We start from the raw sequence: 20,100 nt of genomic DNA, 5'->3' as shown, positions 1-20,100 counted from the left end.
GATTAGTTCACAATTTTTTAAAATGTCTCTTAAAATGAGTCTTCTTGAGTTCAAGATGCTCTGTGGGCATTCTACTTCCTCATCCATGCCCAGATTAGTTCACAATTTTTAAAATGTCTCTTAAAATGAGTCTTCTTGAGTTCAAGATGCTCAGCCTTTTTTCAAAAAGCTGAAAAAAGTCTCTGGAATCTCTGCTATGAAAGTTTGAATTAACTTCTTAAGTATGGCAAGGTAGGTCAAGAGTTTATGACTAAACAGCAATTAGTACTTTCAATTTATTTACTTCACTCGGTTAAAAAAATAAATAAATCTATTCAGTCATCTTTACAAGGACATTAAAAAAACGGAAACTTCCATGATCAAGCAGAAGCGAATCATTTTTTATTTGTTTTCAAAGTTGGGTTGAACACTTACATTTAGCGAACAATATCCATCCCTGGCATTTCTCATCTACGCAACACTAGAGGTGTGTTGTGAATATATATATAATTTGCAGTAATTATTACAATTGGTATTATTCACAGTGATGTGAAGCTGCTGAAACTTGAAGGAACATTGAATAGCATAGCACGCTTCTTTCAACCAAATATGAATATCGCAGCACAAATCAATCATTCTTCTCTATCAACTTGATGCCACAGGCTTGTATAATATCTAGAGCTGCAAAAACAAGTTTGCTTTAGTTAAAAACACTTCCCAAATATACCAAGTAGCTTCACTGATACATACTACTAACAATAACAATTGCAAAGCAATTTTTTAAGATTCATTTTGATTCCATTTGTGGGGGCCATATAGGTGATATAATCATCATTTTTCCGCCACGTGGACAATAAATCAAGACCAGATGAATATACATTGCATTGACCTGGGTTGTATACTTCAGATTCTAAAGGCCTCAAGACACCTCTTGTTTGAATCTTGTCCTTCAGCAAGAGCTGTGAAAATAGATATAGAAAGTTTTGTTAACATTAGCAGCTTGGATTACAGTGTAAAGGAACAGAAATGCAAAACAGGTACCAGAGCTCCAGCAGCCGCTGGAATTCCAACAGTGATGGCCATGGCACTTGTGGTTTTTCCATCAATAGTCCTTCCAAATTCGAGCAATGTTGCCCTATGGCTCTCTGTTTGCTGGCTGTCTGGGAACTCTATCTCCACTTCATGGTGCAAAAGCACCATATCCTGATTATTTGTCAGATAGAACTTAAGTACATCTATAACTACTCTGTACTACATATTACAATAACACTTCGTTTCTGGCTGAGGATAAGCAATTTTCTGGTCCATAATAAAGAGCATAGATCATAATAACCCAGCCATCACTTGTTTTCACAAAACTTGGCTACTTGAAATATTATAATGCTTCAAGAGAACACTCAGACACCCAAACTTCGCCATTTATTTTACTTTCATTTTTGCACAAAAACATACCTGTTCTGTGCTGGAGTAGGCTAACCTTTCCTCCATACGCAAACAGATGACGTCAAAAGCACTTTGGCAGGAAACAGGGATTTCTGTTTCCTCATGAAGTCCCAAAAATCTAAAAGATAGGACCCGATTCACAATCACAAAGATAATCTACCAAATGAATAGATGACAAAGAGAGGGGAATGGTCTGCGCACATGATAGTTTTGGCTGTCTTTGACGCAGTTCCTTGCTCCTTGCAATGTCCTAATGATAATATCCTTTTCACGATGTTTTTCTCTCCAATTAGAGACCCCGTTGGATCTTCACTTGAAATTTTTAGAAGTTCGAACAAAAATGCTCTGAAAGTTGGTCTCGTTCCATTCTTAAGAAAGGGATGAGCTTCTTGGTTAAAGAAGCCAATCCTAGAAAGTGTCCCCATGATCTTGCTAAACCCTGTGCAGTAAGAACAAGTGATCATAATTTTCTTATTCATGTTTACAGAATGTGATCAACCCATCTCAAATGCCTAAAATTGGATATAATATGCCATGCCTTCATAACGGAGGGTTCCCCGGAAAATGGTTGATGCTTCAGATCCTATTCCATACAAATCTCCATAAACTAAGGAGTTCCGATTTGGCAGACACTCTAAAGAAAAAGCTGGAAGATCAGGTATCTGTAGTCTTGTAGCTGAATCATAAAGACTGTCCCCTGTCAAAAAAATGAAGTGAGATTGAAAGGGAACAGCTATTAACATAATAGCCCGACGCAGAGAAGAGATGGGAGGGGTACAAAAACAGAACAGATGGGTGAATGCAAGATAACAGAATCGAGTTAAAGGAAAAGCAGAAAATGAACAAGAAAAATAATAGGTCCGAGCATGCATTCAACTGCTCTCTTGACATTATATTTGCAACTTATTAAAAGCTCACCATCTACATTCACAGTTTCACCACAAGATCTGTAGGTAGCAGGATTGCGCCCGGCTCGGATAGCCCCCGCTGGATTCCAACTGAAAATAGCAAATTATGAGTTCTGACAGCAACAATGGTCACCAAATCACCATCAAATTACCCCTATAAGCAGAATGCATAGATGAAGTGACTATTTTATGCATATAAAAAACCTACATGTATGCTTTAATGGCATCATATTTCTAAAATTAGTAATAGAAAATTATGCCCCCATACAAATCATTGACATTGCACAATTCAGAGTGATAACAGTAATTTATCAAGACATCGAACAGAATCAACAAGTAATTTCTCATTTCTCCTTAAGGAAGTCAGCTTCATAATTGCATAATGTGCCGGTTTGAGAGGTGATTTTCAGCTCTTCACCAATAGGTTGCATAAAAACCCAATTTCAGATGAGCAAAAGTAATAATCACTTTTAGGAACAATATAAAACCGTTTGCGTAGGTATAAGAAATTCCATGAATTACCTAAATTTATATGCTAATGGGTTGTTAGCAGCTGCAGGGGATGGGAGTCCGCCACAGTAAGAAGTGAAAGATTTTATTTTCCCATTCCTCTCATGTGCTTGGTCAATCATCTTCATTGCCATCATATGATCTGAGACATAAAACCATTGTTAGTTTGTATTTTGGCTGAATAGTCATAGTTGAAATTATCTCTGACACTCGCTCACCAATGGGACTAGAACTAGGTCACAGGTAGGAAAAATGCTAAGCACACTAGCTGCCTAAGCAAAAGAGGAAATTAGCAAAATAAAATATTAGGAACATTTGATCCTAAAAGAACCAACACAAAAGAGGAAAAATTCTGAACAAAAAATGTAAACCGAAGACAACCTGGCCAAACATGCACAAACAATAAGCTTATTGCGATATCTGCTGAAAATACTAGATGTGCACTCTCAATGTGTTGATGTATGAAAATAGTAAACAATAATTCATTTTAAAATACTTGGGAGAATTTTCTATAAATATATAATAAGAAGTAAATGATTGCAAAAATGCTTTGAATAAACGATTTTAAATGACACCTTCAACCATAAGCATCATACCATCAGAAATGAAACATAAATTTACAGAAATTCCCCCGTAAACCAAGGTCCAAAAACCAATACCAGGTATAAGCGCACTACTAGAACCTATTTTAAGCTACTGAAGTCCTGGGAACTGATACCGTCAAAATAAGTCTTACCTATGCCTGGGTCCAAGCCCATCTCGCCAAGGATTGTTATACCAGCCTCTTTTGCCTTATCATCTAACATTGTCATGGAGCTATCAACATAGCTAGCAGTGACAAGGTGTCTTTTAAGCTGCATGAAATAGAAGTCACTAATGTAGCCACAACAAAGAAATAAAAATTGTTTCCCAGTTCATCGCACTAGCTACTGTGAAGTACCTCAATACAAGCATTTGCTACCAAAATGTGACAACTCGGGGGCAGAAGACTTATGACAACGTTAACCTGTCAAGAAATAAGAAAGACAAGATGTTGATAGGACCGCCAACAAGATCCTAAGAAGATGGACAGAGATCGGTATGCTGGAAGTTTGTGCAAGGGGAGTACATTATAGTTGAAAATGGTAGTTGACCAAGAACCGAGAAACAAACCATAGTCAACATTAAAGCATGAAGAAAGTGTATTAGTTTATTATAGGATTATAACATTAGATAGAGCAAGGTGCTATCACCTTCCAAATTCCATCTGCGTGTCTTCCTAAAGCATATACTGAAGACCTCAGCAAGATGCTTTTGAAAGAATCAATTTATATGAGTATTATAGAAACTACTTTCCAAAAGACTACCAAATTGTACCTGCGAAATATAATTACAAAGACTGGCATGATCCATCACATCAAGTTGAATTCCAGTGGCACCTGGAATACCCTCAACAATCTGCATTGATCAGCAATATTATCATATCAAGCATCCCCACATCAAACCCAGTTTGCTTCCTTAACTAACCGATGTAAAAGCAAAATATCTTGGTCAAAGTACCTGTTCTGCATCCTTCAGATAAAGAGATCCCACAATGACTTCAATATCAGTATCTTCTTCGTAGTCATATTCAACCAATGGTTTACACCATTGACTGGATGAAAAACTTCCAATTGATGATAACATCTCTGCAGCTGGTTGACATACACGACCAGCACCAAGAATCAAAACTGCAGCCTTCTTTTTTGGCTCAGGTTCACTCTTTAAACTACTCTGTTGAACTTTGCCAAGTCTCAGTGAAATCTTAAGAGAAGTTAAATTATCAATGATTTGATCCAGAACTGCCCTATCGTTTGCACCAACCTGTTCATAAGCAGCATACAATTAGATTATAATTGAACCAACATAAAAATCCACTCGTATGTACTTTAAATGTATCATTTCTAAAATAAATATCTAAATGAAGAGGAAATGTAGATAATCTTGGGATAAATCTGACTTTAACTGCATTCAAAGATCACTAAACCATTGTAGCTTTCCTTAAGACAGCCAAATATTGAGTAGGTAAGAGAGAGAAATGAAATCGTTTTTGGTCAAAAAGGAAATAATCTGTTTTTTACTTTTTCATCAGAGCATATTCAATATGACCAAGAAGATATGCTTTGATCAGAATATGTGTGAGAGGGAGGGAGGGAGGAGAAAAATACCAAGATGATACAAACTGCTTTTAACAGGGCAAAACCTTTTGAATGACCAAAAACATGCTTCTGTGAAAATCCAGATTTGCTTTCCATCGAGATTCACTCAAATATACTACAAATTTCTCCGTCAAATTTACTATCTAATGGGAAGTCTTCATTAACTCACTTCATTAACAATGATCTTCTCGTTTTACTTACTTGAATTATTCACTTTTAAGGCGTAAAGATAAACATCTTGGTTTAAATTAGATGGCTACTCACTTCAAGTTCTGAGTATGACATAGCATCAGCACTTTGACCCACTTGACACTTGACTAACTGGAAGGAGCCTCCCAAAGCTTCGATAATATCTAAAGCCTCATTTATCAGAAACCGATCAAATAAGTGACCACTCAGAGAAACCTGTCATTTATATCAGACCATCTTGATCAGAAAATCAAGTAGCAGCCATGTTGATTACCATGACTACAACTCAGCTTGCAAAACATAATTAATCTCTAAAAACACTAAACCATATAACATACCAATATCTTGTATTTGATATTATGAGATGAAGAATTTGCTAAACCTCCTGATAGTTCCCTGCAAATAAAACGACAGATAGTGTATAATTTGAACAACAATCACACAGAAAACAGTAAACAAACTACTTAGATAAACCAAAAATGAACATACGTATATTGAAAGTCCATTTAACAAAACTAGTAAGTTCATAAAATAGTTATAAATTGAATACAGTTTCCTAAAAAGGAGACTAAATAGAGAACACTGCTACTTCCAGCTTGATGGACATCAGAAAGTGTTGTACAAGTTTAAGTGGAGAACAAGGACTTTAATAATTGGGGGACCTTGGGCATGAAGCTGATATTGTGCACGAGAAGGATTGCTTTTGATGTAAAATATTGAGTCAATTTGGTGTATACTTTCATTCAAGTTCTAAATTCAGAGACACATCTATTTACTTCATCAAATGATATCAATCAACTTTATCCTAACTGTGAGCCAAGAAGCTGGGTAATAAGTCAAGAACTATAATTTCAGTCATTATACTTACCATACTAAATTTTCAACAGTTTATTCCGTGTAATTTTTTTAATCTCAAAGGTTTCTGTCCTAATTCTTTATTACTTCCTCGTTTTTCATTTAGAGGGATATAAAAGCAGATGACCCTCCGGTAGCATCAGTCAAAAATGAAAGGAACGAAACCTTATGTTTTGACTGCAGGTAAAACTTATGAAGCAGCAGGCACAGATTAGTATATTATTTATCATTTAATAAAGAAGGTAGATTGAAAGGTTAGGCAAGGATATTTATACAAGGCAGAGTACAATTATACTAAAGATCGTGCAACAGTACTAAGCATTTTCAACCAAAACAAAAATGCTTAAAGCCTGGTACAGTTGTCAAAGATTGCTATTTCGTGATAAGCAAATTCCCTGCAGAATTCACAGAAAGAAATTCGTAGTACTCGAAGCAGAATTTGTATTCCAGAGATTAACCGTGAACAAAGATGGTCTGGAATGATAGGTTAGAAACATACTCTCCACCAGAGTGCCGCATGCGTGGTATATATTCGTATAAAGAGGTCAGCACTCCTCCGTGGGTTATGCAAGCTCTTCTTAAGTAATCCGGCAACTCTGAAATGTCTGAAGTAGAAGCCAAATTTTTGACAAACTGGGACAGTATGTTTCCAAAATGTTGGGAAGCCTAGCCATAGAGAAATAACATGTTCAAGAATTTGCAAAATCACAGAATTCTTTCATGTAAAATTATAAAAGTAACTCCCAAATGACAATACACCAACCTCTTTTGCAAATTCTGTTGGGAGGATGTCTACAGCTAAACATACTATGCCACTCCCATCCATGTGGTCATAGTAGGAGTCAGTTAAGGGATCATATCTAAAAGCAATGTTTAACCGCATCATTAGAAGGGGTACAAAATTTCTCAATAATCATAGATGCAATGTCATTATGTTGTGTGCTATTTTAATGTTGACATTTATGCATAAAAAATATTTGCAAGCAGAAAATGAAAGTGATTCCATTATCGATCTTTTAACATACCACTTGCCTAAGATACTTATTCAAGCTCGACTTCACTCCTAGTGGACAGAATCTATAATGCAACATTTCAGCATAACTTTTACCCATATTTACATTTCATGGCTACAAAATGTGAAACCAAGTATAATGGTATTTCACGCCCTCAAGTTTTTTCCGTCCCTCCCCTTCCTATTTCATTTAATTCCAAATATGTTGATATGAAGTGAAGGAACTCTCATAGCTACAGAAGGTTCACGAGCTACAAACAAAATAAATGATTTTTTATCAAATTATGGAACAAAATTTTATGAAGCTATGTTCTCAGTTTAAGTATACTCTTGAAGCACGAGGGCTACTTTCCTTCATACTTTCACATTAATAACTATTTCCGGTAAGGATGGTAATATTGATGATATCATTGATGATTGGAGACTAGAGCACAACACCTCTTATTTTGAACTTTTAGTCATTTCCTCTTCCAGAGTAGCCCTTCGAATTCCCAACCATAAGAACTTAGTTTAATCCATAAGTTTGCAGATGGAATAAAGTAACATTGACAATCATGTCAATGACATAGATGTGTCCGAACCATGGGCCTACTTCAAAAGGGATAATGCAGCTTGAAAGACAGCAACAAGAAGTTTCATACAGGACATGGGATGACAGCTTTCTCTGGCTCGTAAAATGAAACAAAATTTTGAAGGTCTCTTGGTGCATGTCAGCTCCAATGTTATGCATACTCTTTGTTCTCTTCCAAATTCATGAATGTGATTATCAGAAACAGATAAATGGTACCTTAAAAATTCATTTCTATACTCTGACAGCTTTCTTTCCTATTACCTAATTCTTCACAAACATCTCAGCCAGGATAGTCTCCAGATGATGGCTTTGTAATTCACTAACTTGGACAAATGTTTATATAATCAATGTATTCTGTTCTATGTTGTCGAATACCAGAATTATTGTGATATTCAACAATGAATGCATAACCACTATTACTCTCTTAAAACAAAAGTCAACCGTGTAAATGAACAAACAAGACTAAATAATCAAAATGCCAAATCAGTACCATAGCTCTACCAATGCTATACCTGAAAAAAGGTGAATCAATTGATGTAGTTTGGTTGACAAATTCTATTGATCCCCCTATATCACATGTGATGTCTGATATTCCAACAAGTGGACAGCCGTTTCTCATCAAATCTTGAAGCTGCTTTGTACTTAACAACCGAGGAAATCTATTCTCCCAATACATGCAATTGACTAAGAGAGGTAAATGTAAGTAGCGCTTGTAGATCATGAAATACATAAACAAACACATGCACACAAGCTGTGCAAGAGAAAATGAAAAGCACAGAATGAAAGCAATTTATTAAGATTAAATGTATTAAAAACATAACCTGGCATGGTTCAAAATCATCTCAATCTACAAACCATATCATTGAAAACAAAGCAGAACGTGTGTATTTATCATTTTTAAGAAATAACAAAACATTCAAATTGGAAGTATTAGAGTACGAAATACACTTAAAGCCATTTAATCAGCTCATGAAAAATGAAGGCCAAGCCAAATTGAAAAGAATAGCTAATCATATAAAGCATTAAGTTGGCTCAACATTGTAAGCAAGAAGGACCTACCAATCACAGATGCATATGGAGCAACTTTTTCATGGAAAACAGAGTCGTAATGTTCTGGATGTGAATAATAGTCAGCCTGAAATTACCATATAAAGTTAGTGAAAGTCCAAAATCTCACCATCAGACTAATAGAAGACACCAATCTTCTTGAATCACCCTAACAACAAAGAAGATAATATGACTAAAAATTGAAACAGCGGAATCACTATATACATGAATATTAAGAAAAAACAAAAAGCATCAATGAAAAAGAAATTGTAAAGAACAGTTCAAAATTAAGATAACAATTAGTAAAATAATAATAATAAAGCAGAAGCAGCAATGACATTGATTAGTGTAGCATGACACTCCAAAAAGTCATTTTCAAATAATTTTAACAATTGGGAGACCATGGATGATTCAGTTATTTACCTTTGGTCAACACGTGAAACAGGGCAATGATAAAATGATAGTAGAAATTAATTTTTATATGCCAGAGTCATCCAAGAGGACTGCTAATAAACAGTACATGCTTCTTTCTTTAAAAAACAATGGCCCATATACACTATGAGTAATATTGTTCTACTGCATTGTTTTGATATTTTACCTGTGAAATGCATTACTTCTTTACTTGTCCACTACAATGATGAATGACCATGACCGCCGATGTCAGTCCATGCATTCTAATAAAACTGGATCTCACATTCTAGAGCCAAGTGCATCCCAACAGCAAGCCAAGACTTATTGCAGTTCATGGTAAAAGGAAACTACTACTCCTAAGCTGAACAAATGGGATGCAGCTAAAAAGGATGCCAAAACTCAATCACAATATTAGCCAACTCACCTTGTCAAATGATTTTGCGGGATCTTTGGGTTCAACCATGTCTTGGGCAGTCACAACACAGCCATAAACTTGGAAAACTCTTTTTGATGTATGCACTGATTGATCGTTACCCTGACCAACAAAAATATTATAATTTTAAGATATAGAGGGGCATTTACCCACAAAAAATTCATGCCCTGAAATGGAAATCCACATCAAAATGCACCAGAAAAAAAAGGGCTATTTTGAGATTGATTGCAAGGCATTAGGAACCTGAGAAGCAATATAATTATATAACATTTTCAACATACTGTAATTTGATTACAATGTAGAATTAGTACTTGAATTTTATTTTTTTTATACAAGTATTTTTCGTATAAAGATTTAAATATTATTCCACATGAATACTAAAGTGATGAGCTCGTGAAAAAGGTATTGCTTTCTTTCTCCACATAAACTAGAGAAAACAAAGAATTTACAGTTCTAAAATTAGTATCCTGCTGATAATTTACCATTTTATGAAGATCGTGAAGTCTACACGGATCCACAAAGGTGTGAGGAAGTAGCTTAAGAATCTCTTGTGCGCCATTAGAAACTACGAAGAACAGAGGATTTACAGCTCAATATTAAATTAATACATGTAATTAAATGACAAGAAGACTGTATCATTGCTGATAGATGAGTGATCAGAGAGATTGAATGTTATTCCAGCAGAATGAAAAATTAACAATTGAACAGAATGAGATATAAAAAATCTAAGCTCAAGGACACAGTGACATTTTTAATTTCAGTCTGCATTATTTGTCTTCAGGAAAGGACGTGTAAGGTGAAAAGTTAAAGCACAATTTCCTAGCAAAGCTACAAAGTTTATCAACACACCGTTTCCTGAACCAGTAAATACAAAGACCAATGGACAGATTCCCATTGGCAAGCCATCGGCAGCAATTGCTTCCCCAACAGAAATCACAGCAGCCTTTGCAGCAGCCAATGAAGGGTACATGTAAGATGATCCCAGTGATAAGAAAGGTGTGGAATATCCAAGACTTAAAAACCCTGGCATATTATGAACAGAGAAAATGTCAAGTTCAAGGTCATACAATTAATTCAGTTAAAAAAAAAAAAAAGAGCTTAAGCGATGAAACAAAAGCTCGTGAATATTTTCATTATATATTAACAGACCAAAAACAAAATTAGCCAAGGAGAGACGGAAAAAATAGGCCTATCTGAGCTTGGAAGATTCAAAAACTCAAGCAAATAATAAACACGTTCAATGTACGAATGACAAAGATCAAAGAAGAACGTACGCTGTCCCAACGCGCTTAGGAAGTCAATCATTCCAGCTCTACCAGCAAATTTCCCAAATGCAATCAACCTTTTTCCTTCGTTCCCAACAATCAATTCGTAGTCATATAACGATACCCTCTCAGCTAGTATCTACAATTGAAACAACAAAAATAACAGTCAGTCACAAGATTTCCATTAGAAATTTGATGAAGTCACAATCCCAAAATAAAGAGCAGAAGATACCTTATCCAGCAGAGGCATGTTTTCTTTCTGAGCTTTATGGGTATGGGAGAAAAAGGCGTAAGCTCTGTCGGGTAAAATAGACTCTAACTGCATGAAAACCATATGATAGCGTCAAAATTTCAGTGCATAATGCTAAGTACCTGATCCAAAATCACAAAAAGCACAGACAACTGGAAAATTACGTGGGGAGGAACATAAGTCAAATAAATTATGAAATTCACCTTTGGTTGCTTTATGCCCAAAATGAGACCACATTCGGACAAGTCTTCCGATACTTCACAGCCAACATCCTCGTACAATGCATCATGATAAATTCGCTTCGTGGACGGCTGCACGATGATTCGAGACACCCCTGTATGCTCGCTTCCACCGTGAAGAAGACGAGCACAGTGTAACGGTGTTAAAGCCGCCCTTCTCTCCCATTTATTCACGGTCTCCGCAAGTATGCCAACAACTCCATTCCCAAGCATCGTCCGTCTATCCGCAGCTCCCCCGGTTTTCTCCATACAACCATTCACTAGAAAGACAAAAGACAAAATCTCAAGCGAAATTCACTCTAAAGCTTGAACGGTAATGCAATAAACATTTAAACAGATAACTAAACGCCGAGCAGATTTCAGATAGAAAAAAGAAAAAAATACCAACTCCTCTCGATCGGGGCCACCTCCTATGATCGCAGAGCAGGAAGTTCCGTATATTCCAGCTGCTACACGGGTCAAAATCAGTATAATGAAGGTCGATGATAATGAGCAGAATTGGAAAATGAAGGTCAATATTCAGAATTCTGACAATGAAGACATTTCTTTTATAGAGAGCGCACCGTCACGTCACCTTGGGAGGGCCCAACTAAACTTAAATTTGCAAACTTTGTCGGACCTTGGCGAGAATGACATGGAAAGCTGCGCATGGGCGTATCACTGATAAGAACGGTGACGAAAGCGCAAGCAAGAAATTGCTGGTGGTGGGCCACTGCTATGGCGCCACGTTTTGTCCCAGAAACTGTGAAAGAAAACAACACTGAACTCAACCTTAACGGAGAGGCCTATTCGGTTTCATCAAATTAACCAACCATGCAATAATAACTAATGCATATCTGGTTACATCAGATTGTTAACGTGAAAGAAGCGTGGGTGAAGCAGAATTAAAATTTAGCAATATGTTGGTTTTATGATGAAACTGGAAGTTGCTGTTTTGTTCCCAAATACGATAATCATACTGGTATTGTTTATATTACTGTTAGGCCAATCATAGAGTGGTTAGTTGATATTAGAAATGGATGATGGCGACAGGTAGATGATGATAAACTGATAAGTATGAGGGAGAACGGATCACGTGTTGATCATAAGAAGTGTCGTGCCGTGCTGCGTCAGCTAAGGTAAGGAGATTGCTTCAGCGTGTAAAAGTTCCGCTCTGAAAGTTCCGCACTCTTGATATATTTTTTTCCCCTAAGATATATGCATCTTCTTATGAGAGATACTACTATTCCAAACACTACCAGTCTTAGTGAATATTTTTTCTAACAGAGATTTAAATATTAGCTGATTATATTGTAAGGAATTAATCCTTCTATTAAACCCAACTTATAAAAAGCAACAAATTTGCTCTCGCGCGCCCACTTAACTGTCACCCCAGTCAATTTGCTTTTGTGCATTTTTTCTTTTTTCTCATCCATTTGCTTTTGTTTCCATCTCCCAATCGTCTAGATTCTATAAAAGTCGTAGAAGCCATAATTTTACCGAAAATAACGCCCCTTGCTCTTTTTCATGATCATTTTCCTTTGAAAACAACTCGTGATCCTAAATGCTACTCCTCCTGTTATATTTACGGGAAAGAAAGAGAATATATTTTTTAATTCTATTTATATTTTATAAGGCATTGAGAGAAATTTTTTATATAAATATATAATTTTACCCTTTATTTATTATTATATTGATTTTGTTTATGTGAGGTATAATGTATATTAAATAGAGATAAAGTTAAAAATTATTGAATTTTAAATGAAAATTAATAAAATTTAAAGTTTTCTTTAGTTTGTACGAAATATAAAAGAAGTAGTTTATAAATACAACTAGAGGAGTATATATCAATATATCAATTATATTCTTAAAAACATGTAATACTCGATTTGTTTGAAAATGAATCGGGTATGACGTTATTGGATCCTAATATATTCAATTAATGAGATTTGAATAACATATTAATTAAAATTTGAATATATTGAATTAAATAGAAAACATTATAAATAAATGAAAACTCAATTGGAGGCTTAAATGAAGAAATTAATATTTAATTTTCAATTTGGATAATATTTTAATTGGGATTTGAATATATTATATTAAATGTGGAGCATTATAATTAAGTAGTATGTCAATTGAAAGCATCTCTAATTCAAGTTCTATTTGAATGAATAAAAAAAACCATCTCCTATAAAAAGTAAATCTAGAACTACAATAGATAATGCAATTTATTAGAATTTTAAATATAATCAAATATGTTAATCCATATACATCTTACGGGGAAGAAATTCTAGTTACTTTATATAAGTTGTGAAGATGTTGAATGCTTTTCACCAAAAAGTGCTATTCTTTTTTTTTTTTTTTTTAAAAGGCAATAGAGAAGAATATTTGGTGTTTAAATTAACAACATTAATTGGCCATTAAACATAAAAAAATTGACAGTAAAATACCTTCTGAATTTCAAAATGACGAATAAGGTATCCGAATAAACAAAATGACAAAAAAAGTATTAGGTATTAATCTGAAATTTTGATTTTGAATTTTACAAAACGCATAGTGAAATTTACAACTTTTATAGTAAGAGTTACTACTTGGTCAATGGGTTTTGCAACATGTTTTAAGGCTAAAAATTAAAATTTCAGATTGGTACCTGATGCCTTCTTTGTCATTTTATTTATTTGGGTGTCTTATTTGTCATTTTGAAATTCAGAAAGTATTTTATTGTAATTTTTCCTAAAAAAATCAATGAAATGATCCGTTCTTGCCATTATCTGGTTTTTAAACGACCCGGGGTAATAATGGGCCGTTGATTTGACAATTAGCCCATACCAATTGGGTCATTCTCCCAAGGCTGAGCCCTTGGCATTTTGGTCCACTTGGCCCGGAGAAGACCCAGAAAGCAGAGAGCCAAGACTCATATGAAGCACAACGCTTGTATTTTAGTTTAGAGACCGTGGTTCATTTGAGCTCACCCACTTGTGGATTAAGAGGGTGTTTGGTAACCAAAGGCACTTGAAAAATGTATTTTTATCTAAATTGAGACAAGACTCATCTCACATAATCATAAAATAATTCTTAAATCATGATTTGATTTCCATCCAAATACCCTCTTAAATTATTAATTTTTATTTTTTTTATTAATCTCAACAGTTTTAATAATTGCGAGGCTTCAACCCTTGTGGAAAACATGGACTCCTACAAATAAGGTTCAAAAATTCCTCAAGATGAGATGTTGATGCTTCAGTACATCACAAATATAAATATTATCAGGATAATTAATCTCCGGTCTTTATAGTTTTATCTAATTTTTATTCAGGTTCCTATAAATTTTTTTTTATCAGATCCTTTTACTTTCACGTGTTTTTCATTAGGCCCCTCCATTTTTTTTCTTTTTATCAAATCCTTATAGTTTCACTTATCTTTTAATTAGGTCCTTTTTCATTTTAAAAAAATTATTTATTAACTTTATTCTGTAAAATTAATTTCATTTTTAAATTAATACTTATATAATTAGACAAAATAATTAAGATAATCATTAAGTAATTGATAATTAATCAGAATAATCAATTATACTTAACTATAAATTATTTAGAATTATATTCTAATTTTAGAAAATTTTATTATTATAATTTGAATTTTATAATTATAAACATCAGAATTGAAAAATAAATCATATATATGTTTAACTAAAAATTTAAAAGAATATTAACATAAGATTATTATAATATTTATTATTTATAGAATAATATTATTTATAGAATAAAGAATAAAAACTACAAGGAACTAATTAAAAATAAAGTAAAACAATAAGGACTTGATAAAAAGAAACAAAATTATAAAAATCTGATTAAAAACATATAAAATTATAAGGACATGAAAAAAAAAACTATAAGAACCTGATTTAAAACTGATTGAAGTTATAAGGACTTATATATAAATTTTTACAATATTATTACCCCCTGTCATTAATATCCATTAAACATTCGAGTTTTGAATCACTACAATTCACAATTCACGTTGCTTCAAGTTCACTTACGTTTCTTCAAAAACGAAAAACACTGGTGACGGCAACTTTGGAAAACTATTGATGACTATAGTGGGAAGGTTGTCCATAGAGGTGGCTTAGATCCTTCTTTTTTTTTGTGGGCGGCAAGCAGTGTAGAGGGAGATGCAAAAGTCACTTCAGGCACGTCGGTTGCTACTAAAGTGGGAAGCCAGGACAGGAGGGATTTGGTGTTACTTCTCTTTCGTCACAGTTACACCACTTCAATTTGTCTTCCTAAATTATTTACGAGATTGACGGAAAATTATATTAATAGACTAATTTATCTAATTTTTTTTTAATTTATTTAAATTAATTAAATAGTTATCTTCATCCTCGTTAATCATTAGATAGTAGTTACAAATGTTACAATATCTTTATATCTCTTTTTGTTTTGTTAGGACCCCATTTTGCCTTCGGTTAGGGGCAGAATGAGTTGTAATAACTTCCTTGTATAATACCAGTGTGCTTTCCTGATGAGTTCTCTCTAACTTCCCACTTCAAATCTGTATCTGGTTGATAAGTTTGAGAAGACAAGGTCAAATAAAGTGAGAAATCTACTAGTTAGCCTTGGCAATTGTAAACAACCTCCGTGAACAACAAAAGTTCTTCAAAAAAACTTAAAGAACAATCAAAACTGAACCTACAAGTAGCTAATGCTCAGTATTATTGGATACAGTGTGACCAACATATACACATATGTACTGGAAAGAGCAATGCATTTGATGATAATTCGAAACCTACGGGCGGAAATGAATTGCACTAGTTCATATTGAATTATATTATTCCTCCAGTCCTTAATATAGAGTCTAATTGTTAAGTTAATTTTAGTCCTAAATATAATATCTATTTTTCATACTTATCAATTTTTTCTCAATTACTCTTATGGATACTTCTTTCACCATAATCAAGTAGAAGAGGAAGATGTGATATTAAGAAAGATGATTATGATGTTTTAGGGAAAAAATATCATATTTGTTATAATTAACTAACTTATCTAACTTTTTTAATCTAATCAAATTAGTTAAATGGGTCTTATATTAAGGACTGGAGGAGTATTAAGTGAGGAGATACTCACATTTAGTGCCCAACAGTATCTTGAATGGGATTACTTTTAATAGAAGGATACCTATGTTTTAATAAAAAGAAAATATTACTGGATGAGGATGTAATATAAGTGGCATGAATTGAAATAGAATTTGACGAAGTCACCATCACCCAGATTGTTCAGTTCAAATATTCTTTTTTTTTTTTTTGTGACAATTCTTTTCAAATATTCTGATGCGTTGTATCGTGATCACAAGACTATTGAGCGTTATCATTGAAATAATGGGAGTCTTAACATTCACGAGGGTCGTACTATTTATTATGAATTAGAGAAGTAAGTATGGATAATTTGAGACACAGATAATATTATATTAGCTATTTTCCACTATGAAAAACCTTCCGTATACTAACCATAAAATAACTGGTATGTTGGCTATATATGTACTATCGCCGGTTTTTATTAATCTACAAACGAAATTTTATAATTAGTACTGGAGGTAGTATTAATTTATATTTTTATAAACTATCAAATAATATAATAATTCACAAATTGCGCGGATACTTCTCAATCTCATTCGCACATCATCCTTTTTTGCCCTTTTTTGTGAAGGTCATCCAAATTAAAGTCTAAAGACAAATCTTAGGTGAACATTTAAAGGTATAATATTGCACTTTGCTTCTGGGAAAGATCCGCGGGAGGGACCTCATCATTTAGTCTTCACTCTTCACCGTTTCCCCTTGTTCTTCCTTCCCCCTTACTCATCACTTTGCTTCATTTTCTTTTACTAATGCCTTTATCACATTATATACCATACCATTATATACTACTCCTCCGGTCCTAATTATAAGACCCAATTGACTTATTTGAAGAGATTAAGGAAGTAAGTTAAGTTGGTTATTTAAAATAAATAAGTGTTGTCATTCCTAAAATATCCTTGCTAATTAAGTATATGGCTAAAACTATCATTATTAGAAGGATTATCTTGGAAAAAAATGCATAAATATAAAAGATAAAATAGATTGGGGTCTTATAATTAGGACCAAATAAAAAGTCAAATGGGGTCTTATAATAAGGACAAGAGGAGTACAATATAAATTAGCTCGCTAGTAAACTTCTTTTCTAATAAGAAAAAAGTTTCCTCTTAAAAAAAATAAATGGGATTTATTTAAATACCCGTGAAAGATGCATGCCATAATTTTGGGCATATATAATGTTCTTTTTTGGGGATAAATCTTATAAAAGAAATATAAGAGTTAGTGGGAATTACTTACCTTGTATTGACCTTTTAGCTTCATACGCTTAACTTTTTTTGTTGAAATAGCAAACTGACTAAAAGCTAAAAGAAATGCTCATTTTGGCCTGTGCCCACGTAATAATGATTAGAAGAACCAACGATTAGACAGAATTTCAAAGTTGAAAAGATTAAAAGCGGTATGAATAATTGTTTAAAATGTTTTTTTTTTCAAACTTTTTTAACTTTGGACGGCAATCCTGTTAATTAGCCCATGTTGTAAATTTGATTTATTATGTTATCATGTGAAAAAAATCAACAAAATACGAACTTGTTATAATTATATTGTTGCCCTACGCTTCCCCATGTTCAATATTTTTTTTTTAACCAGCAACATGTTCCAATAATTTTAGTCATACTGATTTCAATACATTAATAAAACCTGTATAGTTTGTTTCACTTGTTTTTATAAGCAAAAACGTTATATAGTTTATTTTTCGCTAATGGTGGTTTGAATGGGTAAGGACTTAATTACCGTAAAAAAAAAAAAAAAGTTACGAGAGAAGATTAAAGAAAGAGATTATGTTTCTCATGTGATGAAAATGTCTACTAATGGAAACTTCAATACTGCGAGTACAAGTTTAAAGACATAGCTTATTCCTACTAATCCGTTAGGTGGACAAAAAAAACTTTAAACTTGTAAATCTCACTTTTTAGGTGAAAAAAATCACTTCTAGTTAGACCTAATAATATTTGAATACAATTATTGATATTATCGGATATCATGTAATTATATACAAAATGACAAGATTCATTTTGAGCACTATAAAAATACATAAAAGCTATTCTGATTATTATAAACTCAATCATAGGGGGGAAAAGCCACGCACTCAAAAGTTGGAATATTTGCTAAATCTTTAGTACTGGCAATTTTAGGGATTACTCCTCATCAAAGTGAAAAACTATAACACTTGAAGAAATCAGCTATGGCCAAGTCAAGTCCTAAATCAGCATTGTTGTTTGCAGGCCAACGTCAAGAATTAATTGTTTTGTCCACTTCAAATGAACATTAAACTATCATCATCCCAACCTTGAAGTGTCCAAAATATGAAACATTTCACTATTTTAGGCCTGCGTGAGACTTCACTCGGCTTGGCATTATGTGAAGTTGATTAAGAAACCTGTCTTTTTGGAATAATTGGAGGGCAACAATTGGCTTATAGGAGCATTAAATTGGATGAAATGGACTAGAATCTCATATCATTGATTTCTTTGTCTTTTAAATTATTTCAATTGTGCTTTTTTTGTGTAACCACGCAAAGAGGTTGCTCTCCTACCACTATTCATATTGTCCCTTGTGACTAAGACACTTGACATAAACATAAACAAGTGGATTGATTGAGTTAATACATATCAAATTAGGAAAAAGACTCGAGAGAGCGGGAAAGTATTTTATTGTAGGCATATTTTAACTCAAAAAAATTTGTTTACTTCATTTTACTTTTACTGGTTCCTTGTCCATTGGCCATAGCTTGGTCAAAACAATTTTTTTTTTTTTTACAAAAAGAGAGGAATAAATAAAAAAAACTCCCCACCCTTTACTTTCTTTGCATTATAATAACTTCATATAAGTGCAAATTTTAAAATCCTTGAATAATCAGGCATTTTCATCATGGATTTGTTTCTGACTTCAGAACGGTTTGAACATGAGTGATTTGCCTATGCATTACATTGATTATGAAAAAAAATAAAGCTATATAATCTATGGCTTATTAATAGGATGTTAAGCTATGACTTTTATATTTAATGTTATTCTAATATCAATTCTTTTGTAACATCAAAACGGTTTGAACATGAGTCTATTTATGATTATTGTTAAATTAAAAATAAACAAACCATTCACGTCTAGTATCCGATAGTGTTTTGAATAGGTTTCAGTAGAAGACTAGTTTATCTTTGAAAAAAAATATATATATATAGACAGACCCCGAGCACGCATGGTTTACATCCATAACAGAAGCAATGGCATTAAAATGTGAGCCTGCATGACCATGATTGGCTTCAGAAATTGAGGTGAAAGCAGGCACTGTAACAGAGCCATGAATGAGCATCTCACACCTCTTTCTCAGAGACGGCACACATATCAAAGGGACAAAAATGTCAAGCTTAGCTCTTAATCCGAAAGCTAAAACTTGTTTAGTACTCTTGTGGCAACATTTTTTAAACTGAAGAAATAAACTATGGCTCTTGGATAACACCAGGATTAAAAGAAGAGGGCCCAATTTATCTATCCACTTACTGTCTCTAGTTGAGATAGAAACAAAAAAAAAAGAAAAGAAGTCGCATATTAGTTAAGACTTGTAGAATAGTTGACAGTTGACAGTTGAAGAGACCATTTCATGTAGCAAGGAAATAGCATTTACATCATTCCTACAACGCAAACACCACATGAGTCCGATATAAGTACTCGTATCAGTGTTTTCACAGTGAATTTGGCTTGGTAGAAGAAGG

At 33.5% G+C, this 20,100-nt stretch overlaps 1 protein-coding gene across 3 annotated transcripts; it reads right to left on the bottom strand.

Moving 5' to 3' along the window:
- Positions 1 to 261: 261 nt before the first annotated feature.
- LOC114738607 (alpha-aminoadipic semialdehyde synthase-like) lies at positions 262 to 12,065 on the bottom strand. Of its 3 annotated transcripts, none has more exons than XM_028926676.1 (26): positions 11,864 to 12,065; positions 11,674 to 11,735; positions 11,254 to 11,549; positions 11,033 to 11,119; positions 10,810 to 10,939; positions 10,385 to 10,558; positions 10,018 to 10,100; positions 9,527 to 9,637; positions 8,704 to 8,779; positions 8,157 to 8,328; positions 6,825 to 6,921; positions 6,561 to 6,727; positions 5,545 to 5,602; positions 5,282 to 5,422; positions 4,380 to 4,682; positions 4,197 to 4,277; positions 3,781 to 3,846; positions 3,577 to 3,694; positions 2,853 to 2,982; positions 2,341 to 2,420; positions 1,961 to 2,119; positions 1,624 to 1,861; positions 1,432 to 1,540; positions 1,021 to 1,182; positions 858 to 938; positions 262 to 660 (listed from the first exon to the last, which is right to left on the bottom strand). In XM_028926676.1, the coding sequence occupies exons 1-26, from the start codon at positions 11,923 to 11,925 to the stop codon at positions 655 to 657; spliced, it is 3,249 nt and encodes a 1,082-aa protein (XP_028782509.1). In that variant the 5' UTR covers positions 11,926 to 12,065; the 3' UTR covers positions 262 to 654. The 3 variants fall into 3 exon arrangements, with proteins under 3 accessions (XP_028782509.1, XP_028782508.1, XP_028782510.1); XM_028926675.1 differs by having other exon boundaries at positions 869 to 938; positions 11,864 to 12,063; XM_028926677.1 differs by having other exon boundaries at positions 869 to 938; positions 11,853 to 11,871.
- Positions 12,066 to 20,100: the final 8,035 nt, after the last annotated feature.

This window comes from Neltuma alba, unplaced genomic scaffold (genome assembly GCF_004799145.2).
Source record: "Neltuma alba isolate B1F8T4 unplaced genomic scaffold, ASM479914v2 tig00013636_pilon, whole genome shotgun sequence".
NCBI classification, from domain to species: Eukaryota; Viridiplantae; Streptophyta; class Magnoliopsida; order Fabales; family Fabaceae; genus Neltuma; species Neltuma alba.
This window is presented reverse-complemented; position numbering and strand designations above follow the sequence as displayed.